Here is a 27,955-nt window from a genome sequence, read left to right on the forward strand (position 1 = left end):
TTAGTTTATTCACATTATATCTGATATCACGTAAAAACTAAAACTCACTTGTATGTAAGATACATGTTATATTTGTTTTTTTTTACTCGTACTATTAAGTCTCTAATTGGTTTTAATATATAGGATCGTAAGGAACAAGGCAGCAGAAAAAGCAAAGCACACAACGGGCTCACATAATATGAATGGTGGAAGCCCACAACACCAGGCACCTGTTAACACCACCTCTGTCATCACTCATGCACCACCAACTGCTCACGAGGGAGCGCAACCTCTTCTTCGGCCATCTTATTCCATTAATGGAATACTTGGAATCCCAAATGTTGATCCAAACCTAAATATGAATAAACGGAAAAGAGACGATGAAACTGCTGGAGGTTAGTTTTTTTTTTATATTTTTGAAGCTTGTAATTCAGTTACATATTTCATTTACACATGTGTAACTACCAGTTTTGAAACCAAATTTTATTTATAACCCCTTATATCTAAATACATCTGATAGAAAACTACTAATATATTATCAAATATTTTTTTATTATTCTATTTGGAGATTTTTGTAACTGAGAAAAAATTTCCTCTAAACAAATAAATAAACAAAACTGAATGCATTTGTAAAGACAATATCACAAATGCAGAATCCTTATTTTAAAGACCAGATGAAATACAAGGATCCCTGGTTACCTAATTATGTATTCACCGTGTATTTGTTTTTCTGTAATTAATATATTTAAACTTAAATCTCGATTATTACTAGTAGTAGGCCTGGCATGGCTAAGCGCGTAAGGCGTGCACCTCGTAATTCGAGGGGCGCGGGTTCGCGCCCGCGTCGCGCTAAACATGCTCGCCCTCCCAGCCGTGGGGGCGTATAATGTGACGGTCAATCCCACTATTCGTTGGTAAAAGAGTAGCCCAAGAGTTGGCGGTGGGTGGGGATGACTAGTTGCCTTCCCTCTAGTCTTACACTACTAAATTAGGGACGGCTAGCACAGATAGCCCTCGAGTAGCTTTGTGCGAAATTCCAAAACAAACAAATTACTAGTAGTAGCAGCTTGCCTTAAAAAACGTTTGCACAGTTAATAATGCATAGTTTTTCGCAACAATAATCATTGTATTTTTATAAATCAACAAAGAAACTATAATTAAATACACAACCGTCTTAACATTTAATTTGGCCCGGCATAGCCATGTGGTTAAGACACTTGACTCATAATTTGGGGGTTGTGGATTCGAATCTCCATCACACCAAATATGCTCACCCTTTCAGCCGTGGGGGCGTTATAATGTGATGGTCAATCTCACTATTCGTTGGTAAAAGAGTAGCCCAAGAGTTGGCGATCGGTGATGGTGACTAGTTGCCTTCCGTCTTATCTTACACTGCTAAATTAGAAGCGGTTAATACACATAGCTCTCGTGTGGCTTTGCGTGAAATTCAAAAACAAAGAAAGAAGCATTTAATTGAGTACTTTTTTTACTCATAGTGTTAATGGCTAAAAAAAAAAATAAAAAAAAAATAACGAAAACTGCTGATTTTTCAGCTTCCAACAGCTTTTTTCATTTGCTAACACTGACTGTAGATTATTTAGGGAAAGTGATTCAAATAATCGGTAGAAGACTTAGACCTATAATATAAGGCCATTCATTCATTGATGACTGGCGTTTAAATAAACAAAGGACGTTATTTCGGAATTGCATTACAAACTCACAGCGACAGAAAGGCGAAACTGCTCTCTAGAAACAACAAATGTCAGTTTAATACCAAAACATATATTCCAACAATTTCTATAACAGCGATAATGCTAAGTTATATGTAGAATGGTAACAGAAAACGCCAGTCAAATAACAAATTTTCCTTTATTTCACATTTAGGTGTTTCTGATAAGCTTTCAAACATTTCATTGTAGCTGTCGAGAATATGAGCAAGTGACTGGAAACCAAAATTATACTTTATAAAGTCACTCTCCTTCAAACCAGGGCTTAAAAGTAGACTGATATTTTTATAGCAAAACAAGACAGATAATAAGTGCGTAGGTTCATATATAAAATATTAAAATTGTTATCTTATTTGTGACTGAAAGATAATTAGAAAGAAATATTCTTTCTAATATTTTGACAAATTATGAACTCTCAAATTTATATATGAATTGATAAAAAGCTCATGTTTTCATGCGCATGTAATTGGAAAAGTACGACATTTTGCATTGTAATACACAAGTATGAACTTGTGCCTGTTCATTTCTACAATTATGACCTTAACGTTCTATTAAGTTGTTAGTTTGGCTTTAAAAATCAACTTTCTGTTTGCCCCATTCATAGACGGTCACGTGCGCTTCCAAACTTTCATCAGGGCGCGAACCGTCTTTTCGTCTCGCACTTGCAGCCGTCGACACAGTTGGACGATCGCGTACAATCCGTTGATTGTACGTACACCGAACTTCACAAGAAATCTAGGCGTTCGAAACCTCGCATAAAAATGTCCTTGTTGCCTGGCTTCTCGTCATCCGCAGATTCATCCACATCCCATCCGGTGGTTCTGCCCAGTCTGTCAGGGTACTGTAGCCGAGTTCCGCTGAGCTTTAAGAAACGAAAGGACAGACCGTAGCTAGCCAACCGTGGAGGCAGGCTTTATTTGCATAGACTGGAATTGTCAGTAGCGGAAACTAAACTACGGCACAAGCTTCTCTCTGCCCATCGTGTCTTTGTCGTTTGGTTCCGGAAAAGACAAACAATCAGAGAATAGAGTGGGTGGGTGGGTGCAGCGTTGATTAGCTCGCCTATCACACTTCTAAACAAAAAACACAACAAAATGGCAAATAAAAAATGTCCACATTAATAAAACGGGCACTAAGCTTTATCATATTAAATCAGTTTCAATATTTGGGATGACATTTGAAACGAAAAATAAAAAAAAATCAAATAAAGACTTTGAAGTGAAAAATGGACCAATAGCTTTGGTTTGTCACTGCTTTGTACTTTCACCGTACAACTGGTAAACGTTGTTGCCTGTCAACCGTGTCAAAAAGGATTATCTAGCCAAAAGTCGTCCTAATCTTAGGAAATAATAGCTCACTAACAAACGCACCCAACCGCGGAATTAACAGACTTAGTTATAGTGTCAGTAAAAAAAATACAACACAATTGAGAAGACAAGCCTGATTTCGCAGATATAAAAAAAAAGAAACGGAACTCAGACAGGCGAAAAATTGTCAATGCTTTTTTTACTGATTAGAGATCGTACCACGTTGGTCAGTTATGAAAGTACTAGGCCTATTCTGAATGCACCTTTGCTTATTGGCTGTCAACTAATCTCGAGCTTCAGTGGTTTTGCTCGCCAAGAGTTCAACATCAGGAACCTTGAACTGCTTTATTTCCACCTAAACAATCCAAAAAAAAAAAAAGCTGGTTTTAACATTGGATTTTCTCACACTCTGTCTTTTGTTACTTTGACTTTCTAAAAGTCACCTTGTTTTCTTTCTAAATGAGAGAAAAGCGAGTGATGATAAAAAATATATGTAAACGTCATCCTGTAGCAGTAAATTAATATATACATTCAGACATGATTGTAATTTTATCAGGGGGGCATCTCTTTCGTCCTTTCTAGAAATAGAATAATTTTTTCTATAGGATATTCTCGTGTATGTCTCGTGTATATCGTGTATATTTAGGTAACAAAGAAATAACTGTCTTTAAAGAAGCCTCGGTTATGTAATTTTTCTTGCCTCATTAATAGGAAAACACTTAAAATTATTTTACTATATATTCAAAAAAATGTAAACACGACAAAATTAAAAGCTTAACGGAACACCACTTACTAAACCGGTTCAAATGTAACGCATTCCATGCAATGGAAAACAAAAAACAAACACGTGTCTTAATTTATTTCACTTCAATTTACTTGTGTTTGTGGCTGCTTAAAAAATAACTTAGTTTTTATATTTCTAAAGGTATTGCTATGTGACATGGAAGTATTATTTTTTGTTTTTATTCTAAGTTTCAGGCTTTAGTTCGCGTCATCCTAGTTGTTTTATTGGTGGAATGTTATGATATATATTACTTGGAAAGAGAGAGTTTGTTCAGAAGGGTTTAAGTTTTCAAAGCATCAGAAATTGACTGAACTATAACTACAAAATACAGACTAAAAAAGAAAAGGTTAAAACCAGGCAAAATTTCAACTTCTAAGAGACGAAAGTAATATTTCACTTCCTACTCTATAGTTCTGTGAAATTTCTTGTTTATGTCATATAATGTACAGATATTGGATTTCAAATTAATACAGTATTGTACGTGACGCAGAAATAGCTCGTTTCCGTACTTTCGTATTTGCTTCACATGTGGAACCGAATCATCTCTCTGCATACAAAGTATTTTTATTACAAGTTTAGAATATGAGTAATGTATGCACCGCAAGACATTGAAACATGCCCAGAAATCAGAATCGTTAGTTATCTGAATATTTTCGCTGTAGCGTTAATGTGAACAACGTTTCTCTGTCGCACAAAATACTTTGTAAAACGATACATTGTAGTGACAAATTATGTCTACCATTCTGATGGTTTGGCACTTTAAGCTGTGTTATTACAAGGCCAACGACACGACACGTTACAGATTTGTTGATTATCTGTTATTTCCTTGAATCCAATGGATTATGGTTACTAATACAACGACGTTTCACATGTAATAACATGACGTCTCAAATGTTGTGTCTGCTTTGAAACCGATAAGTGTTATTACGATAATCTACTTTTGAACTGCTCTATTGTGATTTAAACTTCTAACACCCTGGTTAGAGGGGAAACACGCGGCAAAGTGCTCGCACTGTGTTTTCTTTCTATCAGACTGTGTGCAATAGGAGTTATACCGAAGGTTCCTTATCTACACATGCCAATAACACGGTTACAGAAGCATAAGAGAGCACTAGACCTGAGTATATGGAGGCCAAAGATAATGTCTGCCTCGGACTTGATGGAAAATGTATTCCACTCTATTAAGTTTACAAAGGTCTCCTACTTGTTCATGGAGATAGTGACCAATTTAGTTTGTTACGTATGGCAAGTTAATTAGAAAGGCTAAACCTGGTTAATTTTCAAAAGAACCTAAAAAATTCGTAGAATAAAGACTTTAATTATGTAATATGCAGATAACAATGAAAATGTTGTTTAACGAGTTTCAGCTGTAACGGTATTTCTAGAAATACAATAGATATAATATGTATAGATGTAATCCTAAAGAAAAAGTTTGCATGCTAAACTTAACAATCACCTGCATTAATCAGTGATGTCTAGAAAACCCACTTGTAGAGAAAAATATATATGTAAAAACGGCTCGTTTGGGTTGAGAAAATATTTTGCGTAGATGAGCGAACAGCATTTCGACCTTCTTCGGTCATCGTCAGACTGACTATGGTATTACATGTACTTTTCAGAAACTGTACTGACAGGCTATGTACGAATGTAGGCAGTAATGAGAAACTGGGTCAAAGCACTTACAGCCAACTGACTTTTTAATGGATGTTACTTGCTGATCCCTCACTGGCTTTTCTCACACAAAGGTAAAAAACCTCAAAAAGGAAAGGATGGTGTTCACATGTAACCATCACATGTCCAGCTAGGTCGTTAGCAGACTTTACTTAATAAATGCCTTGCGATTTTTTCATACTCGAAAAATGAATCTCTGGTGTTAAAGTGATGATGCTCCCATCCTCAATGGAATATACGTGATTTAGTCGCCAGACAATCTTGTCTGCTGAAAGAAAAATTGTGTTTAGGAATGTTAACAATTTTGCTGACTATGGTGATGTAATGTGGGTGACATTTTAAAAACACATCGTCATTATTATTTTCTCTTTGTTTTTAATTACTTTGACATCAAAATTGTCGTCTTCAAAGTAACTGTGAGAATGAAATCATACACGATATGACTTAACAATTACATTCTAAATTTCACTGTAAAGGATGCAAGACTAGATAGAGAAAACTGCACGAAAAACAACTTGTCGGTAAAGTGTAACAAAATGTAAAGTTCGGCGTGGCCAGGTGGTTAAGGCACTCGACTCATAATGTGAGGGTCGCGGGTTCGAATCCCCGTCACACCAAACATGCTTACTCTTTCAGCCGTGGATGCATTATAATGTGACGGTTAATCCCACTATTTATTGGTAAAAGAGTAGCCCAAGAGTTGGCGGTGAGTGGTAAAGTATAGCTGCCTTCCGTCTAGCCTTATACTGTAAAATTAGGGAGGGCTAGCGCAGATAGCTCTCGCGTAGTTTTGCGCAAAATTAAAAAAACAAAACAAAACCAATAAAGTGTGAGATACCGAGAAACTATAGCACCAGAAATAAAAAGGTGTTCAATTGTAAAAAACGTTGCTATTGATACTACAAATTTCAGTCTACTTTTAGAGTTGTCATCCTAAATTTTACTAAAGGTTAGACTGTCTACACAAAAAAAAGTACATTTCGCTTCATTATGCATTGTCCAGTGTTTAAGGTATTATTCACCATAAGAAGTTCGAATACTTACAACTTGTACTACGTAAGTTTATTAAATCCCATACCGTGGAGTAATACTGAGTGTTATTAATTTGTGTAGTATATGATTCAAGGTATCTTTTCATTAACACTAAATCGGATTTTTTTTTAGAGATTAGTCTAATAAAAAAGGCTTAAAGTGGAATAAATTATCAAATGTCATACTCGGCTTACAAAATAACATTTAAATTATACTTTATTAAAACTAAAACTAGAATGGTTAAAATCAATAAACGGTATTAAAACGTTTGATCGAAAATTAAGATAGTATTAGTACGGGTTGCTGGTTCATTGGGTCTATTTCTAGAAAACCTACTTATAATGTATATTAAAATCTCTACTGTTGAAACCGCTTTCTTTTGGCCTTACAATGGTACAGAGGTATGTCTACGAACTCACAATGCTATAAATCGGCTTTCGATACCCGTGGTGGGCAGAGCACAGATAAGCTGTTGTGTAGCTTTTTGCTTAACAACAAACGGTATTTTACTTTGTTTTAGTCTTGTATACATAGCACTTTTACAAATCACTTAAGCCTAGATAATACCGAATTATTTTACAAACACTTTAAGTAATTAGACCGAACACGACCTAGTGGTTAACTTGCTCGAACTGTGAATCCGAGAGTTCATGGCTCACAGTTCGTTGCCAGAGAAATGCGCTCTGCACTTTGGGACCACGGTTAACTATAAGAGTGACAAACAAGTTATGTTGTTCAATCAGATGATAGCATCTGAAAAGTTGGTGGAGGGTGATGTTCATTGGCTGCTTTCCCACTAGTATATAAGCTCAAAAATAGAAACGTCTATGCGAACTTTTGCACGAAAACTAAAAGAAATAAAAAAGTAGCTCCATATTTACGAAACAAAGGTATGTATTCCAAAATGAGTTCGTATTTTTGACAAACATGTTCTTAAGTCCGAAGGTGGTTTGAAACACATAAGCTTATTCATATAACTTTGCATAATTCATTATATTAACAGTTATAGAAGTTTTTATTAATTGTGTGTGTTTTATTATAGCAAAGCCACTTCGGGCTATGTGCTGTGACCACCGAGGGGAGTCGAACCCCTGATTTTAGCGTTGTAAATCCGAAGACATACCACTATCCCAGTGGGGAACGGAAGTTATTTATAAAACAATAGTAAAGCTATTACTAGCAACCATGATTGTTGTATTTTAGAAGCACAACATGTTATAAGTAATAAATAGATTTATAAAATTTAATAGCTATTATCTTGAAGATCTAAATTAATTTATTCATAATTTTCTCAGCTCAAAAATTCCTTTTGATATTTTAATTATGATGTAATTTTCTATTGTTTATCCTTTCGTCTCGAAGCGATTGGTTCCTTTACATAGATCGATTTAAAACGATTGCATTTTTCAACTTGAAGCTAAAGGTCAAATCTTAAAACCCAAAGCACACCTACTGCTCTTGCATCCAAACAATATTTTACATTACCATAAACCAATATATGTTTACAGAATAGTTCACTTAGGTTGTGGTGACTTATTTTTTCCACAATAAAGATTCAGAGAGAAAGTTGTTCGTACTTAAAAACACAGAAAATAAACTTTCATAATATTGTAGGTAAATACAGTAACCAGTCTTCTTTAAAACCAGGCTATACAGAAATAAAAATTAAACTAGCTTTGTTACAATCGTAGTTTAAATAAGCACATGTACATTTTTATCATGTAACTTGTTTCTTATCGTTCTTTAGATTTTTTGTCTTTGCAAGTGTACACGATTATGTCAGGTGATAAGCACAGGCAAAACGTTATTTTAAACATTATTTACCTGTTTAAGTGCTCTACTTTTTAGACTTATTAAAGTATTTTAACACTTAAGTACTGGAATATCTTACGTACGACATTGTTATACAAACATACTTTTAATACGTACATTTAAAGGCTAAATTATTTTAAAGATGTTTTTACCATATACGATATTTTGTTTGTATTTTAATAATTACAAAATTATTACGTTAATTACTTTTTATTACCAAAAGTCCTTGCATTGGAACTTGTAAGCGCATGATTACAGTTTGCAATCATCTTAACGCGTTTTGTGTTAGTATTTATATTTATGATAATGAGCTTGAAGTATTTGTACAGTAGGATCTGAGTAATGGAGTATTATTTATAACTCATAATTGTTTTGAATAGAGAACGGTATGTAATGAGTAATGGAGTATTATTTATAACTCATAATTGTTTTGAATAGAGAACGGTATGTAATGAGTAATGGAATATTATTTATAACTCATAATTGTTTTGAATAGAGAACGGTATGTAATGAGTAATGGAGTATTATTTATAACTCATAATTGTTTGAATAGAGAACGGTATGTAATGAGTAATGGAGTATTATTTATAACTTATAATTGTTTTGAATAGAGAACGGTATGTAATGAGTAATGGAGTATTATTTATAACTCATAATTGTTTTGAATAGAGAACGGTATGTAATGAGTAATGGAGTATTATTTATAACTCATAATTGTTTTGAATAGAGAACGGTATGTAATGAGTAATGGAGTATTATTTATAACTCATAATTGTTTTGAATAGAGAACGGTATGTAATGAGTAATGGAGTATTATTTATAACTCATAATTGTTTTGAATAGAGAACGGTATGTAACTTGCTGCTCGTAGAATCTGTATAGTGGGTCCCAAAGGACATTTTTTTACAAGATCTGGGTTGTTGAGTATTTTTACAGTTGATAATTATTTCGAATAGCAGACTGCACGTATCTTGGTTAATGTATCATTTTTTCCCCATATTTCTAACTATACTTCTTGGCTTATCGGCGAATTTAATGAAACAATTTGCCCCGGTGTCTCTGCCACTAGAAAGCTAGTCAAAGTTATTTTAATGTTACAGTATGCGTTAACTTTGTTTTATCCACTCATCATTACAGCCAACAACGATGGCCGAAACATCAACGGAGAACAATCTATCCACGAAGAGGTAACAAAACGACAACGCACACAGTACAACGGTGACCAGCTCTACACCAACGTAAGTACGAGTAGATTAACACAGAAATGTTTACTAGAACGTCTTAACTCAATAATCTTTTTATATAAACGAAGGACGATCGAGCGAGGTTTATTACTTAGTTTTCTAACCTTAACACTATCAAAGCATTAATAGAAACTATAAGGTTAACACTAAAACATCTTGGTATTCGGTACATGTGACTATCTTCAAATACTTGAAGCTATGTAGCAACTTCTTGTTTCATTCCTAGTTATACAAGTTTATGATTTACACAAAGAAATAATATTTAAATATGCAAAGTAAGTAAAACATATAAGTTTTCTATATTTAACGGAGAAAAACATAAATATGTTTTATTAGTATTTTTTTGCAATATCTCCAAAATACTTAATAGCCTTACATTTGAAGTTTTAGCTTTTGAAAACACGCAACTTACTTTGTGAGTTTTGCCTTATTATCACTTTTGTAACCTTCGTAATAATTATTATGCAAAAACTTATTTATTTTTTTCCAAAATCAATAGCCTTTCACCAACTAATTCTAAATATTTCTTTCACATACATAAATAGTAGTTAGTTGGTCGCTGTTTTCAGCTGTGTTTTATAGACGTCCCGGAACCCATCGTTCCACTTCCGGTAGACGATGAATAGCGTTAGTTCTCATTTTTCCGTAGCTACTCTTGGGGATGGACATTAAAGAAGTCTCCCGTTGAGGCGTTTTGCTCCGCATCACATTTTAGCGACATCTGAACATGCTGGGACAGAAGAGTTTTTCAACATAATGTTGGCCGCATAAATTCAGAGCGATTCGTTATTATCATCAAAGAGTTCCGAACGACATTAGCTGCTTCATCGATTGTCCAAATTTCTGTGTTTGGTTGTTGTATTGCAATACGTTGTTGCTTAAAAATGTCTAAGAAAAGAAAAGAAATCTTTCACTTTTAGGTTTATTGTCCAACAACAAGCCTTGATAACGGATAACTTTTGATGGGAACGGAAATAACAATTATAGCTTAGTAAATTATATAGTCTAACGACATTGTTTTAAAGCACAACTCAATTTTAATTAAAATGCATTGGTTTATCAGCGGGATACCCTCACTGGTGGTAAAGCCAGGCGACTGACTTCTCTTTCACTTAGTAAATATTAATACAATTCCTTCAACTATCAAGACTTCACTGGTAGCTCACTTTTATAGCTGAGTCATTTTCTTTAGTTGTGACATAAAGTTACAGTTTGACTTCAATAGAATTGTATGTTTTCGATAAACGTAAGCTGGATATAAACCAGATGTCATAACGCATGACTTGCATGTAAAAGAAACTCAACAGAGATTTTCTGTGGCATGTGTTTGGTGAAAAAAAAAAACGTTCTCTACGTTTCTCTATGTGAACAAACGTATAATATACATTGCCCTGGCGTGGAAAGTAAACTTATCTATCTTTAATTAAGCTAAATAGTGTTGATCATGCGTTTACGTATATATTAAACTAACTTACTGTTAAACTTTATACTGTCTGTTCTCTTTGCTGCCGCAACACCTTACAACGAACGTATACACGGAAATACGTGTTAAACTTTATACTGTCTGCTCTCTTTGCTGCCGCAACACCTTACAACGAACGTATACACGGAAATACGTGTTAAACTTTATACTGTCTGCTCTCTTTGCTGCCGCAACACCTTACAACGAACGTATACACGGAAATACGTGTTAAACTTTATACTGTCTGCTCTCTTTGCTGCCGCAACACCTTACAACGAACGTATACACGGAAATACGTGTTAAACTTTATACTGTCTGCTCTCTTTGCTGCCGCAACACCTCATAACGAACGTATACACGGAAAAATACGTGTTAAACTTTATACTGTCTGCTCTCTTTGCTGCCGCAACACCTCATAACGAACGTATACATGGAAATACGTGTTAAACTGTATGCTCTCTTTACTTCATCTGACACATGTTAAAGTATATTGATATCACTGGGAAATTACACAAAATTATGTTTGTTAAAAACATATCAGTGTTTGTATTTTTTTGTGAAAATTGGAAGAGGATAATTTAATTATATGATGTACATAAAAACATTAGATAACAGTGTGTTGTTCTTACCGACGTGGTTTAAAAACAGGTCTATAGAAATACGGTACAAGACAGCACTGTTCTATTCCACCAGATGTGGCCCAAATGGGGGAAACAGGACGACTTAAAATCCATGATGGCGGACCTACCGACGGCCATGTCTAATGGATCGTCGTATACACTACAGCAGTTTGCCTCCGCCCAAGACCCAGTTTTCTCTCCCGTTGTAACGTCGGCCGGTGCCGAGCATTTGAAGCACGATGCTTTGGCCGTTGCCTACGATGGAGCGATCAATTCTATTAACGCTCAAGTGCAATCAACGGCAGTTTATTCTCCACCTCTCGGTAAGTAGAACTGCCTGTTTTTTGTTTTACAATTTATAGCAAGACACTTACAACTTGCTATAAAGACTGCTGCGATCAGATGTCTCATATTATTAATAATGTCAAATAAATCAGTAATTTTTGACAGGTGTGCAAACTAACATAGAATTAAAAAGTACTTTTATGATCAAATTCTCCAAACACTATGTTTATGTGTGTGCAATTGTGCGCTTTTATGGTGTCAAGGGCTATCAATGCGTTTATTTAACACTTCAAAGAAATATTTCTGTGTGTTTATTGATGAAATATAAACACTGTCATTCTTATTAAAATTATCTTGGTAAAAAAAACAGTGCGTTGATCAACTACATTAGATAAATTTATTTTAAAATTTTCTGATTACTAAAAAAACTATTTTAAAAATTAAGAACTTGTTTATATAATGTGTTAACTATAGCTCGTAATATAAAGTAAGGAATGCGCTTATACTTTGTACATATCAAATATTATAATGTACGTGTTTTGTTCATTTTTAAGTTATATATATGTATTTGTATTTAATAATTTACGTAACTATCAATTTTTTTCAAATACGCGTTTCAGCTAATTCCGTAACATTTCTGTTTTACTTCTTGTTCAAGCTAGGCTATATAACAGAAATATTTGCATGCTACCTTTGTTTCATAATGTATGCTATACACAACCTGGGTGTCATTCTGCTTGAAAGAGGAGACTTCTTTCTAATTGCTTTCAGTATAATCTAACGGTGAAGGAAACAGTTTCTTTACTATATAACCTGCATGATGAAATAACAAATCATAGTGTATATTTATGCACATAAACCATAGCCACCAATGACGTATTTAATTCACGTTTAATTTTGTTTCTTGAACAGAGTGCACTTTTTCGTGGGTTTGTTGTTTCACTTGCTATACAAATAATGTATAATAATAAAAACTAAAACTTAACACGACCATCAGTATAGCTAATTAACTATACTTTTGTTACGCATCTACGTGTAAAGATTAGGATGCTTTGTTTCATCTCTTGGGTTACTGTGAACGATATTTTCGACCCTAAACCCAATAATATCTGGAGTGCTAGTGTTTCAAGACGTTTTTTCTCTTTACAATTTCTTTAAGATAATACAAAACGATAATTCAAACAGTTAATAGTCATTTTTTTTAAAGTATATATATTTATATATACTAACACTGAAAGAGCGAGCATCTTTGATGGCGGGGTTCGAAACTCCGACCGGAAGGTGGTGAGCACTTCTCTGAATGAGTATTAATGTAAGCTTGAATCCATAAGAAGTATATGTTGTGAAAAATACCAAAGATATAATGAATACGCTTAAAATGTTAAGTAATCATCAAAGTAAAGCATGCACAATTAACGCTCTTAACTACAGATAAACTACCATAAACAAAATATCAAAGTCTCAACTGATTTTCTTATACTTTTAAACGTAGTACACACTATATAAAGTGAACAGACTGTCACGTAATCTTGAATAGCCTATTCTTATAGGCTGTGCGACAATATCTATATAACATTTTATTAACAAAATTTATTTGATTTTTGTACCACATTAAAATTCAACCTTTTGTGTAATTGAACATAAGGTAGTAAATATATAAATTAATAAACAAGAAACTTGGTACACGTTAAAGATTTTAAGAAACTTGGTATATGTTAAAGATTTTCTTTACATTCTTATACGATCATATGTTTTACCTAGATACACGCCTGTCCTTCACATAATCACGGGGTCTCATTTTTGCGTAAAAATACCTTAACTTTTGTAAGACACGTGTTGTCATATGTGACTATTTATACCCACTTTTTCGTCCAGTCACGTTTTATTTACTTAATTCGATACCCCTTTGCGCTGTATAGTAAAATAGACACTTTTCCTACAGTCACATTCTATATTTGCTAAAGTTACTTTTTTTTTCATTGAACATAATATCAATGATTTGTATATGGTATTGCAATGGTGCTTTGCCAATTATTCCAGACATGGCACCACAGATGACATGTTTAATATATGTTTATTTGGTCGACATTGAAGTTTCTGTAGAAAATTGCCATTAAGTACAGTCTTATGTATGGAAGAATATGTCACGAGCTTTCTGAAGAAGTATATGTATATATTTCAAGATTCTCTAAAGCAATCGTAAGCCAAACACACAACAATTTGCAAAAGGTAGCTTTTACTAATTCGTTATCTCCGTGGAAGAGAGAGAAGCCGCACTCTAGAGCAATTAGAGCAACAATGGACTTCATAGCCACTCGCTAGGCCAACCTAGAACGACGCCCTCATCTGCAAAGTAAAGGCTATATCTGTAAATGAGAACCACCACCACCCCTAAAAAAACTTGACGACACAGGACATATTTACTGCTACTGCTAATAAGGGTTACAGCTCACAGGTCGAAGGAGGTTTATTAGTTCCAAGCTATAGATCGAAATTAACAGCTGTTTTAATGGGAAAGATACCAATGTTTTGGTATAGTGGAAATGTGTGGAAAGTTTATAAATAATATGTGACCTAAGCCTAATTGCAGTCCTTTGTAGAAACTTGATGAAATGAAAATTGCCTTTTCAGACAATAGTAAGGAATCGTAGTCTTCAAAGTAAGCACGATGGACGAGAGAGAAAGACAACAAGTAATATCTTTCATCGTCTTCATAAAGCTCAATTAACCACTGTAGTTTATCTGTGTACACCCCTTAAATCCATACATTCATATTATCTGCAGTTTGCCTGTAGATGAATAAAAATCGCTACATATTTTGTGAAGTAATGAATGCTGTATAAAATGACCGCCAAAAGGCCTTGTTTAAATCTCTTCCTCTCAGTAATTCAACTCTGATCATATATTCTGTATCGTCTATTCACTCTATTGTATTCAAAGATATGTCTTTTGTTTATATTCATTTGATATTTGACTCACACAGGAACTCTTCATGAACAGTCATATGCTTTTAGTTTACACATTAAATGTATCTTGAACAAATCTTCTGTTCGAATTCTTGAAAGAGTTTAATTTATATAGATACATCCTTTTTTGGTAAATGTGTGCATTTTTCACTTTCTGCATGATTATAGGCCTTTTTTGTAACTTAACTTTAAATTTGCATAAATTCATTCATTTTTCCATAAAATCGTATAAGGTTTTGGTTTACATAAGTACATCTCTGTTTGTTCAGTTACTTGGTGTTTGATTCACATAAACGCATTTAACCGTTAGGTCGTTCGATGTTTAATTTACTTCTTTGCGTTCACTCAGTGAATATTTGATTCACGTAGATGTCTCTCTGTTTGTTCAGTCGCTTAACGCTTAGCTTACATTGACACATCTTCGTATTTCTTAGACAAATATTATATGCTTACATTCGCCTGTTTGTATATTAAAATCGACCTTCCGTTTATCGTGGTACACAATCTTAAGAGATTTCTTGCACTGAAATATCCTTCTTCGAATTACTACGTTATTTAAAATTTATAGCATTTTGTTTAGTTTTGTAAACACATTATATAATGAGAAACACTTTCTGACTTTTGTCTCAAATTTAAATAAACATTTAAAAATATTTATACCTATAAACAATGTATTTAGCAACCGAAGACATCTTACTTTATATCTATAAACAACATCATCATTCTAACACCATGCATTCATCAAATAAGGTCATCTATAGTACTTTACGTTTGTAAACAACATCATTATCTTAGCGCCACGCATTTAGCAACTGGAATCATCTTTCGTATTTGATGTCTGTAAACAGCCTCATGTTCGCGCTATGTATTTAGCAACTAGAATCATCTTTCGTACTTGATGTCTGTAAACAACATCATGTTGGCGCCATGCATTTAGCAACTGGAATCAATTTTTGTACTTGACGTCTGTAAACAACATCATCTTAGCGCCATGCATTTAGCAACTGGAATCATTTTTCGTACTTGATGTCTGTAAACAACATCATTTTTGCGCCATCCATTTAGCAATCTTATTTATTTTTTGTACTTGTTGCCTGTAAACAAACATTGATAAAATATTACAAATCAAGTACACGTTATTTTAAATCTACAGCTTAAGTTACTTTTCCTACTATGGCGAACTGAATTAGCTCACTACATGTAATAAGTCAATGTTTCAACATGTTCTTAAACAAGATATATGTGCAAATACCTCAACTCACACTCGACCTTTTTTTATTATTTCCCTTACGTCAACTTGCATGTTTGGTTTCACAAATGTATTATAACACCTATAATCCTTAGAACCACAAGGATAGTACTCGGTATCCAAGCCTGAAATTGTTTTATATCACCATTAATCCTGGACAATATCAATATAGTTAAAAAAATTGTAGTGCCGAGACTACTGTTTTACATATTTTTCACTCCTAGTTATATATTGGAATCACATTCAATTGCTAAACTTGCCATTTCATCATAAGAGTTTTAAGTCTAGTAATTATAGCTCTCTAGCAAAGTTGCAAATGATGCAACTCTATATCTCTGTTTGTACCCAGATCCACTAATCGTTTAAATAATCTGTTATTCTTCTAATATCTAAACTATAACTATAGGTCTCAATCTTCTAGAACCCATCAAAGTGTTACTTTATGTAATCTTTGGATTTGACCTTCTGTGTTTAAGGTAGTAAATAATTACATGTTTTAATCTTATGTTACTTTATAAATGTTCTGATCTCTCTTTTTCGTCCAAAGCTGCTAATAAAGTATAAGCTCTTTAAAGTAAAAAGCTTTTAGCTTTTACCACACTTAATACACTGCTGGCCAAAATCTTAAGGCCAATGAACATAAAGACAAAATATGCATTTTACGTTGTTAGACTCAACCACTTATTTGAGTAGAGCTTCGAAAGATGAAAATAAGAAAAGGGAAAATAAAAAAAAAAACTTTTTTTAGCATTTAATAGGGTAAATGTGAACACTATGAAATTAGTCTAAATACTAGTTGGTCAAAAGTTTAAGGCCATACCAAAAAGAAGTCCTAAACAGAGTAGGAAATGCCCAACAAAAGGTCTCAGTAGTGAGTTGCACGATCGTCATTGCGAATAACTGCAAACATTCGCTTTGGCATGGTCGATATAAGTGTTTGCAGAAGGCTGGCTGGAATACTCTTCCAAGTGGTGAGATGGCTTCACGAAGATCATGCGCTGTTTGGAATTGACGTCCATTTCTAAAGACTTCCCTTGCCATCCACCCCCAAACATTTTCAATGGGGTTCAGTTCGGGCGAACACGCTGGATGGTCCAATAGGATCACGTTATTCGCCATGAAAAAGTCCTTTGTCCTGTGAACATTGTATATTGCAGCGTTATCCTGCTGAAAGATTCAGTCATTTCCACACAAGCGAAGGCCTTCAGTCAATAAGGATGCTTTCTCCAACATGCCAATGTAGCCAGCTGCTGTTTGATTCCCCTGTATAACATGATGCTCCATTGTTCCATGGAAGGAGAAAGCACCCCAGATCATGATGGAACATCCTCCACTGTGTCGTGTAGAAAATGTCTCCAGTTGGATATCCTTATTATGCCAGTAACATTGGAAGCCATCTGGTTAAATTTTTTCTCATCAGAACGAAACCTTCTTCCACTTTTCTACGTCACATGTTTGGTGCTTCTCAGCAAAGGTAATCGAGCTGTTTCGTGGTGTGGAAAGAGGCGTGGCCTTTGAAGATGTTTACGGTTTTTAAAGCCTTTCTCTCGTAGATGCCGTCTTATTGTTCTTGAGCTGCATTCTGCGTCCATAAGAGCCTAAATCTAGTTCGACGATTGGCTGGTGTCTTGCTGGACAACCCGTCGAATCCTCCTGCTCAACGCCGGCGAAATTTTCTTGAGCTGACCACTTGAAATTATTGTTCCGTATCCCTCAGGGTTTTTTAAGAAATTTGCAACAGCAGTTTTACTTCGCCCAATCTCACCAGCAATGGCACGTTGAGAGACCTTGCTTTTGCAGCTCGACACTTCTGCCACGTTGAAACTCTGTCAACTTTTTAGCCTTTGCCATGTTTTTATCCTATTTACATAGGAGATGTCAGTGGGAGATGTTGACAACGCTAATGCTTGAACACAAGTGACTAAATTTCATTACGTGTTTACCAATTAACGTTTCGTTTCAGTATGGTCTTAAACTTTTGACCAGCTAGTATTTAGGCTAATTTCATAGTGTTCACATTTTCCCTATTAAATGCTAAAAAAGGTTTTTTTTAATTTTCCCTTTTCTTATTGTCATCTTTCGAAGCTCTACTCAAATAAGTGGTTGAGTCTAACAACGCAAAATGCATGTTTTTTCTTTATGTTCATTGGCCTTAAGATTTTGGCCAGCAGTGTATTTTATTATCTTAAAAACCCTAATTGCTGTAATTTTTAGACTCGATCCAAAGCATTTAAAAGTGTTAGTAAGTTAAAAAAATATCTAGCACCAAAAACGAATACGTCATATTTTTCATAACATTTCTTATCAAAAAAGTACTATGTTTATCTCTTGAAGGCTAACAAAGTGCGCCATTCTGCTAATACTTTACAGAAAACGGTTCGCTTAGTTTTCTAATCCGTATCAATATACTCAACTTTTGCTAGTACCAAGAGAAACTCTAATCCGTGTAATTCCTACATGGATATTAGTTTCAGAAGAAAAGACTAGGATGATTTAACCTTTTTATCCTCACAGGAAGTGGATCTCTGACTCCCTTGACTCCTATAGGAATACAAGAAGGGAAACCCATTGTAGGTCATCTAAACAACCTCATAGATGTTAGCTCCACAGCCTTACCCTACCAAGCAGGTGTGTACAGTAGCAATCTGACGTGTGTCCCCAAAAACCCAGTTATCAGATATTGACAAGAATAGTTATTAAGATATATAAACCAACTTAATCTAGCTCAAACTTGCTAAACTTCAAGAAGAATCTCCTCTTTCAAGAACCCAGTCTATGTTATAAGCCAGTCACAAGGTTAATTACTAGTAATTCCATAAAGTGTTACTATTTATTATTCAAATGAAATAATAGTTTTATTTTAATTCTTTAAAGCTATTATATTTTATTTTGGTTGTTAATATATATTTATTGGTATTATTTTTGATTGAATAACTTAATATAATCACATCTCTCTTACATACGTAAGTTTTGTGGTTTTTATAAACCAAAAGCAACGTGCGAAAGAAGAAACGATAAGCAACAGAAATAGTATTTACAAAAATATTCCTCTCAAAATAACTGAGTGAAATATCCGTTCGTTTCAAAGAAAATAAAACGTGTTTGATAAATAAATATTAACTTTTGTTACATGACTTAAAAAATGGTCCTTATTATGTTAGTAGAAACTTATTTTTTATTAAATATGTTTCAAAGTTTCAATTTACTGATTTTCCACACGTTTTTAGTGATGATTTATGTATAATTATTTATGTATGTGTTATTGTATCTACTTCCTTCTTACCGTGTTGGGAGAGGAATGTGCGGTGGTGGTGTCAAAGCCTGAAAGTAAAGATAACTAACTAAGTTATCTACAGCTTAAAAAATTACTAACAATCTGGGACCCTTCGATAGAAGGACTTTGATTTTACAGCATATTTATAGAGAATCTCAATCTATAAAACCTATTTTCATAACTGAACTAAGAACTGCATAAAATATAGTTCTACTTTTCTCTTAAAACCAAATCACGTTTTATTTTACATGTTCATTTGCATGTTAAGCCTTACGTCATGGATGTGCATGATTTGTTTCTAATATTTTGGCTCTAACAACCCACTTCCCAAAATATTACTTTCAACTTAACTACTTTGTACTTTTTCTGCTGTAGGCCCGCACGGCAGCTGGTTAAGGCACTCGACTCATAATCCGAGGGTCGTGGATTCGAATCCCAGTCACACCAAACATGCTCGCCCTTTCAGCCGAGGGAGCGTTGTAATGTGATGGTCAATCCCACAATTCATTGGTATAACAGTAGCCCAAGAGTCGGCGGTGGGTGGTGATGGCTAGCTGCCTTCCCTCTAGTCTTATACTGCTAAATTAGGGACGGCTAGCGCAGATAGCCCTCGTGTAGTTTTGCGCGAAATTCAAAAACAAACAAACCTTTGTTGAACATCATCAAAGGAAATGTGAGTGCAGAAGCTTATTTCCGTTAACGCATGCTAATACCCATGATGTTATTAATAAAAAATAGATTGAAAAACTTGACCCATTATTTATTAAAACATTCTTCCTTGCTTAAATTAAAAGATTTAATTTATAGGTATACTGTTAACTAATAAAAGGTTCTGTTTTATCGCTCAAGGACAGTTTATTTAAAGAGACCGTGTAGCTGAAATTATTGTACATTGTTTTGGTACTTTCATAAACTACCGTCTTATATATATATATATATATTGCCTATATATAAGCCTATATACAGGAATACTATAGTTTGACGAGTTACGATTCACTTTTGCTTGTTTAAAGAAAGCCACATCAAGCATTGGGACACACTCTTGTGATTTAGATGATACAGACAGTTAGAGATATTGCCAATTTGACAAGGTTTTGTCTTGTTTTAGAAGTGGTCCGCCAGTTATAAAGTATATTTTAACACTGTTACTCATAAGAGTCATTCCTGATTTTTATATTGTTATCCTAAACCAATTATATTAATTACTGATTTTTATATTATTATCCTAAACCAATCAGGTCCATTCCTGATTTTTATATCGTTAACCCAACGGCTTGTTTTTTTGTTTTGGAATTTCGCACAAAGCTACTCGAGGGCTATTTGTGCTAGCCGTCCCTAATTTAGCAGTGTAAGACTAGAGGGAAGGCAACTAATCATCACCACCCACCGCCAACTCTTGGGCTACTCTTCTACCAACGAATAGTGGGATTGACCGTCACTTTATAACGCCCCCACGACTGGGAGGGCGAGCATGTTTGGCGCGACGCGGGCGCGAACCCGCGACCCTCGGATTACGAGTCGCACGCCTTACGCGCTAAGCCATGCCAGGCCCAACCCAACGGCAAAGGACATTTTTTAGACAATAACGAAACCATTTACCGTGATCATATTGGTCATTAGTTCCAGGAGCATTTCAAAGAGGTACACCTTCTTTACTAACATGCAGAATTATCAGACAATAATCTCAATTTATATCTTTAGGAATGAGCTTGCAGGGCATGTTCAACACAAAAATTATCTTCCAACTACACTGCCACAGCTATAAAAGAAACTACAGGACACGACCCTAAGATACTTAACATCACCTGGTACAGTCCATGCCATTACCAAAGGCGGCACAATCCAATATTAATGAACTGCTGTAAATTAAGTGGCCGGCACTATACGTCCAGTTTGCTTTCTGTCTCTCTCTCTCTGATTTACTGAACAATATCTTGCATGTGAAATGCTTTTTTTTTTTCTAGTTTCATTTCTCAAAAGCTAATTTATAGATAGCATGTGTAGTTTACCCTCTCTTATGCTACCCTTACAAACTTGTTTTTGTTTGCATGTGACGTAGTGATGACGTGTTATGACGTCATACCTTCGCATGTTCTTCCACTAGGCGGTAGTGATATTGAAAACAGCCCATCTCCGGCGAAAGCGGACACCCCTACCTCGCCGTCTCTCACCGTTCTGCAACCAGTTCAAAATACGTCATTTAATGGTGGCACAAGTGGTGGTCCTTACGAATCCCTCAACGGTTTCGGGCAATACCCAGGCAAGTGACATCACTATCGCATAGCCCTCTGGGTACTCACAATTTACACTTCGAATTTGTGTGTTCTTAATTAACACAAATATATATATATATATTTAAGTTATATCACGATGTTTATGTATTCAACCTGAAATGTCAACTTTCAAGTAATGGTTTTAGCTGAAACGATCTTTTTATATTAGCTATTTTATTAGTTTTTACGCGTGAGTTTTTGTACCTTAATACTTAAATACGTGTATTTAAGCACCTATCGGTAAACAAAATAATTATTAATTTTTTGCTTAGGTTGATTTATTGGTATACATCCCACTGATTGTCCTTACACATTTTAATAAGTATAGTTTTATTAAAGAATCGCGTAACATCAGATCTTTCAGTTGATCACTTTCTGATATTTATGTAAAACGTGATGAAGATTTGTTCACACTTCATTCACACAGTTACTTTACTAAACAAAAAAATGTTTGTTTTTTTTTAAATTACGAGCCAAAGAAAGAAGAAGAACCAATAGGAAATAAGAGAACTAATCCGACGAGGAAAATTTGAATGTATTATCTTGCTACACATTCACATACAATGCTTCGTACGCGTTGAATTAAACCTTTCAATAATCATTTCATACCTTTAAATTATTAATCATGAAAGTAATTAACATAATTTCTCACCAATTATATCTCGTGTTTAGTTTGAAACGTTCAAGACACAATGCAGCACCTTGTTTCGATAGGTAGGTAGAAAAACAAATGGCTTTTCATTTCAAAGAACCAGATCTCTTTACCATGAACCAAGGTGACGAAGTTCGCAACTGCATCAGTAGAAAATAGGCAGAATGACTTGCACTAATTTAATTTTCGTGACTTCAAGAACTATAATGGCATACAAATGAGGGTGAATATATTAAAGTCGTCATACCAAAAACACAAATTTACTTCTTTTTGCTGCGTTTTGCGACTAAACTCGTCTGAAATGTTTCTTTTCTTTAAGTGCGTAAGTCGACAAAAGTCCACAAAGAAGAAGAGAGAATTGTAATCTACAACAGTCCCTTAACCTGATACCGAACTAATGTATTCTGCTTTTGTAGAATTTTGTCGACTTACGCACTTAAAGGGAAGAAAAATTCTAGGCGATTTTAGTCTCAAAACGAAGCAAGATGTTTAATGATGGCTACCAAAATGCGATCTGGAAATAATCTGGATGCATTTCAACTTTCTTTGATATTGGCATAACTTGAGGTGAATGAAACAGCCTTGATATGGCTTCCCCTTTTAACAAAAATATTTCATGATATGGCTTCCCCTTTTAACAAAAATATTTCATGGCTGTCTTATTAATGACGCCCTTTTAGATACAGAATTATTTGAAACTTAGAATTTGTCATGAAATTGCAATACATAATTTGACTTCAAGAATAATATTAACCTCACTGAATATCTCATTTTTTACATGCTGTATTAAAATCACTCTCGTGATGTGCATTGTATAAGCCACTGACAATGTTTTTAAAATGCACAGTAGTGAAAATTTTCTTTAAAAAATCAGGTCAGTACAGATCTTTTCTCTCGATAATGGTAAAATAACTAACTTCATGCATCACTCTATAAAACATAATCAACTGACAGTGAAATAAACTTCTATTTATGCAAAGATGTATCATTTTATCCACCAGCTGATCATGCTTCGATGAGAAAAAAATATCCAGAATGAAACAGAAAATTAAAATACATAACGAACTGTTCGTGACTTTCAAGCTTGAAAACTTTTGTCTATTAAAAAGTCATTAGCGTCTGTGGCCTAAAAGCCTTACAGTTCGTTGCATTTAGGACGAGCATTAAAAACTGTTTTTGTTAAGACTTGGAATACAGCAATACTATAGTTCTCTCATCCTTTCAGTGACAAGTGGGTGACTTAGCTTCCTTTTCTACAGTGTGGGTGAATCTAGTCTGAACTAAAAGACAGTGTGTCATTCATTCACGAACTGCGTCACAGTTGTTGTCCCTCCATTACCTCTTACCATTTGGAAAATAATGAAATAATATAAAATTAAAAGTACTACGCATGTGTTGAAGTTAAGTTTACCATGAATGACGATTTTTTTTTGTAAAAATATATTTTTCTTAAGTTCTGCAAGGTCACAATATCTTGTTTCTAGGGTTTTGTAATCTTAACTTTCGCCTGCGAACTCTAGTCTAGTGACATCAAGCGTTTATTTTTCAAACCGAATATTCTTATATTGTTTCTTAGTTAAATAGGCAGCAGTAAAGAAATATACATCATATGTTAAATGCAAGAGTACAGACAAAAGGAATGGGTGAGCTGAACAGAAAACCTACAAGTTATAATGCTACCCATTTGGGTTTATTAACATATTATTGTTTCTCCTTAATAACAGGGAGTGGAGTTCCAGGCCCTGGAGTTGCTGGCGGTGAGTATAGTTACACATCACCGTACTCACAATATCCATCAGCCGCTGCATATGGAGCCTACGGCTACGGGCCAAGTGGTATTATAAGTACGTTTTAATTTGTTTCTTTTTTAACCGAAAAGTTTCTTAATAGATACACACACGTATATACATGTATATATATTATCTGTTCATGAGTCGTTTATAAGGACTGTATGTTCGTATCATTTGTTGTTATGTTTAAACAGTTTTTAGTCTACACTAGAATTTTAACAGATCGTCAAGCTGTAAACGTTTTCGAGCAGATTAATGAAACCTCATATCTTACATTTACAGCTTGATGATCATGAATCGTTAGATTCTTTTTGTGAGCTTATAACTTGATGATCATGAATCGTTAGGTTCTTTGTTAGTTTATAATTTGATGATCATGAATCGCTTAATTTTTATGTTAGCTTACAACTTGATGATTATGAATCGTTAGATTTTTTTTGTGAACTTACAGCTTGATGGTCATGAATCGTTAGGTTCTTTGTTAGCTTGCAATTTGATGGTCATGAATCGTTAGGTTTTGTGTTAGCTTTATAACTGGATGATCGAGAACCACTAGATATTTTGTTGGATTACAGAATAATAATCATTAATCGCTAGATGTTTTTTGTCAGATTATAACTTGGTGATTATGAATCGTTAGACAGAGCCTTGATTACCATAAGACAAAAATTACTGAAGTATTCATTTGTTTGCTTGATAAATTTTGATCATTTATATGACAGACGTTTGTTTTTGCTTATTTTCTTTATTTAGACCCGTCCTACTACTATGCTCATAGTGCACGACCAGCATCTTCAAATGGCCCTGCTCTGAATGGCCCTCCCATCAGTCCAAATGCCTTTAAAACAGAAAGGTGCTAGTTGGTTAAACCAATTGCATCAGGATATTAACTGTACTATCCAATGGACGTCATAGTTGATAATCTTCAGAGCCCTCTAGTGTCATTATTTCTTCCACAAAATTCGACCTCTAAAATTGTGAGAAAAATTTGACCAAGAGGCATAACCAGTTGGACTATCAGAAGGTTCATATCAAGAAATTATCTTTAAGGTGTTCTACCTCCTCTCCAGACTAAGTCAATCGCATCCAAAGAATAAACGTTTAAAGATAAAAACAGACAAATAATTCCGAGAATGGAAATTGTGTAGAATTGTAAGTTATCTCCTATTTACATGTGCAGTTAATGACACTACAAGATATTGGCATTGGACCATGATGCTTTCGCTAAACGTTCAGTAGCTTAAGCCTAACATCGTTTTGAATTTGTGGTGGAGTCGACAGGAGAGGTAATCAAACTCTCACCTACTTTAACACAAATGAGGTTAACGATAGATATGAAATCTATAAAATTTTATCCACGTACTCAGTGTGTCTGCTTTTCCATGTTCGGTAAAAAAAAAGAAAGAAAGAAAAAACTTTCTCTGTTATCTTTGACTTACATACATTGAAACCAAAGATTCTATGCTATTCATGTTGTTAATTCATTCACATTAGGGTTTTGAATTATTGTCACTGTCAAGTTTCATTTCCATTTTGTTTTTTGTTTTGTTTTTTCAAAGGGACTGCATTTAACTTGGAATACTTATAAACCAGGGTCATTTTGATTTGAGTTGACTCGGACAGTACCAGGACCTCTACGATGGTGTTTCTAAAACATGAACAAGTATAACGGAAAACTAGACGTTCTAGGAATGACGTTATAAAGTTTTTCGTTCATATGTATTTCTCGTGTTTTTTTTTATGAAGTTATTTATGCTATGGAAGGTACTCATTTCTGTCTTAGAGTTCCTGGTGTAATAGATTTAATGATTGTACAAAGTAGTCATGCATTCATGTCATAGTCATATTTATATATAATGTTGTGTGTATAAGTTTAAATGAACTTTATATTCTGGAAGACTGAGGCTGCATGGTCTGGTTGATTTATGAGAGAAAAACATTATCAGTTATAAAATGGAAAAAATAACCTGTGTGGGAAAAGTTTTGAATGACGTAATACACTAAAATAATTCTACTCGTTACATTTATACTGGTCTGAATTATGTATGAATCTAATAATAGAGCACGTTTGCAAAATACTTACCTTGGGTTAGGTATTTTCTTTTTTCCTGCTCTATCTTTACCTTTTAACAAGTAGAATAGTAATAAAGAGAATAGGAAACCCGTTTACTGTATAGACATTAAATTATCTACTCGTGTAATTTTTACATAAATATATATATTTGCTAAAACTGACTAATGGACAGCTTTCCAATAATAACAACAATAAAAGGTAAAGAGTTCCAAAGTTTCGTTTATTCAAGACAGCGTAGTTTCAGTAATTTATTGCACGGGTTAGGTAGCGTCTGAGGTAAATATTTCTGTAGAAAGTCGAGAATTTATATATATATATATATGTATAAATATATTTTTCTTTTCATTTTGCTGTGTCCCAAATTTTGTTAATAACGAAAGGCTTCATTACTTAAACAATGGTCTTGAATACCTAATTATATTTGTTGTAATTTTTTTTTCAAATGATGTGTTCCTATTTATATGTGACCAAAGGCAGTAGCATCACGATTCTCCTGAGGCACGTATTTGTCCATGTTAAAAAGTAACAACCTATATTGTTTATTTTATGTATTAGCTGTTTGTTGATAAACATACGTTACTCTCGTAACTATCACTTGTAGCATACAAACATGTATTTCATTCACATGATGTAGACTCGCATACTAAACAAAGCTTCTTCTTTTAATTAAAACAATCGCCAAGAATTCTTAAACATGCCTAAAATAAAAGGATTTTTTAAAAGCTACTTGTATTACTGCATTTTAAAACTGTATAAATGTTGTTAAATTCTAGGGTAAAATTAATTCAGTAACTTTGTATATCGTCAGCGATTGGATACAGGTCACTACATGTCAAGTGGAAACTTTTATGAGGTTTGTTTTTTTCACATAGAAATTGTTATAAAATACTAGTAATGGCGCTTTATACTGAGATGTGCCACTTTAAGTTCATGTTTTGAAAATACGAATTTACATGATTTTGTGTCAGTTACATAGTGGAAAAGAATCAGTGCGTGCTTGAATAACTGAGAACGGCATGTATAAGTTATACACCATGAGCAAAATAATGTAAAAGCAGATAAGCACTTAATAAAGGATTAGTTTTTGGTACAGCCTGAAACTTAAAAAGCAACAGTAACCAAGTTCAGAACACTTATTTCCCAGAAAATATGAATACTTATGATGCGTAATTCAAATACGAACTTATATACGTTTCACTTGTTGATATTTTAAAACTACTCGGTATCCAGAAAAAACTATGGTCTTTCATTTGGTATGTTTTTTGTATAATCTTCATATATAAAAAAAGAAAAATAAAGAGAGTTTTACAGGGAAGCCACTTTCCAAGAAATTAAAAACGCAGTATGCGATAACATCACCATTGTGAGACTATTAAAACATTGAACTCGTTCGAGTTTCTTTTTTTTTTAATAACTGACTCTGATCTGATACAAACATTTGGACCTTATTGTGTTAGCGATTAACTGTATATATTAGTTAATGATATCAGCAAACCAGGCCTGTAGACCTTCTTGTAGGTATAAAATATTATATTTTAATGGAAGTGTATTTTACTCCTACTGCTGTATTTGATGTGGGTTATTGTAGTATAGATATTTATATTCCAGATTTTTTCTTAGTTTTTTCATTGTCACTGACTCCAGCTCAGATCTCTGATGTCAAACGCTGTGCTTTATTGTACGATTTTGTGTAAATGTTTTATGCTCAAAAGCTGAGGAAAATAAACACGGCTGTCGAGAATCAAGCGAATGAT

At 34.0% G+C, this 27,955-nt stretch overlaps 1 protein-coding gene across 16 annotated transcripts in view; it reads left to right on the plus strand.

Annotated features, from left to right (window-relative positions):
- Positions 1-27,951, plus strand: part of LOC143244923 (paired box protein Pax-5-like) — a 132,866-nt gene extending 104,915 nt beyond the window's left edge. For 5 of the 16 annotated variants that reach the window (XM_076490469.1, XM_076490468.1, XM_076490474.1 and 2 more), the window contains 7 exons: positions 124-374; positions 9,450-9,550; positions 11,667-11,961; positions 18,653-18,766; positions 21,472-21,676; positions 24,066-24,181; positions 24,881-27,951. In XM_076490469.1, coding sequence (XP_076346584.1) covers positions 124-374; positions 9,450-9,550; positions 11,667-11,961; positions 18,653-18,766; positions 21,472-21,676; positions 24,066-24,181; positions 24,881-24,987 — 1,189 coding nt within the window. In that variant the 3' untranslated portion in view covers positions 24,988-27,951. Of the gene's footprint in view, positions 1-123; positions 375-9,449; positions 9,551-11,666; positions 11,962-18,652; positions 18,767-21,471; positions 21,677-24,061; positions 24,182-24,880 lie in introns of all 16 variants that reach the window. The other 11 variants (XM_076490472.1, XM_076490477.1, XR_013025383.1 and 8 more) reach the window with 10 other exon arrangements.
- Positions 27,952-27,955: the final 4 nt, after the last annotated feature.

Source organism: Tachypleus tridentatus, chromosome 2 (genome assembly GCF_004210375.1).
Source record: "Tachypleus tridentatus isolate NWPU-2018 chromosome 2, ASM421037v1, whole genome shotgun sequence".
NCBI classification, from domain to species: Eukaryota; Metazoa; Arthropoda; class Merostomata; order Xiphosura; family Limulidae; genus Tachypleus; species Tachypleus tridentatus.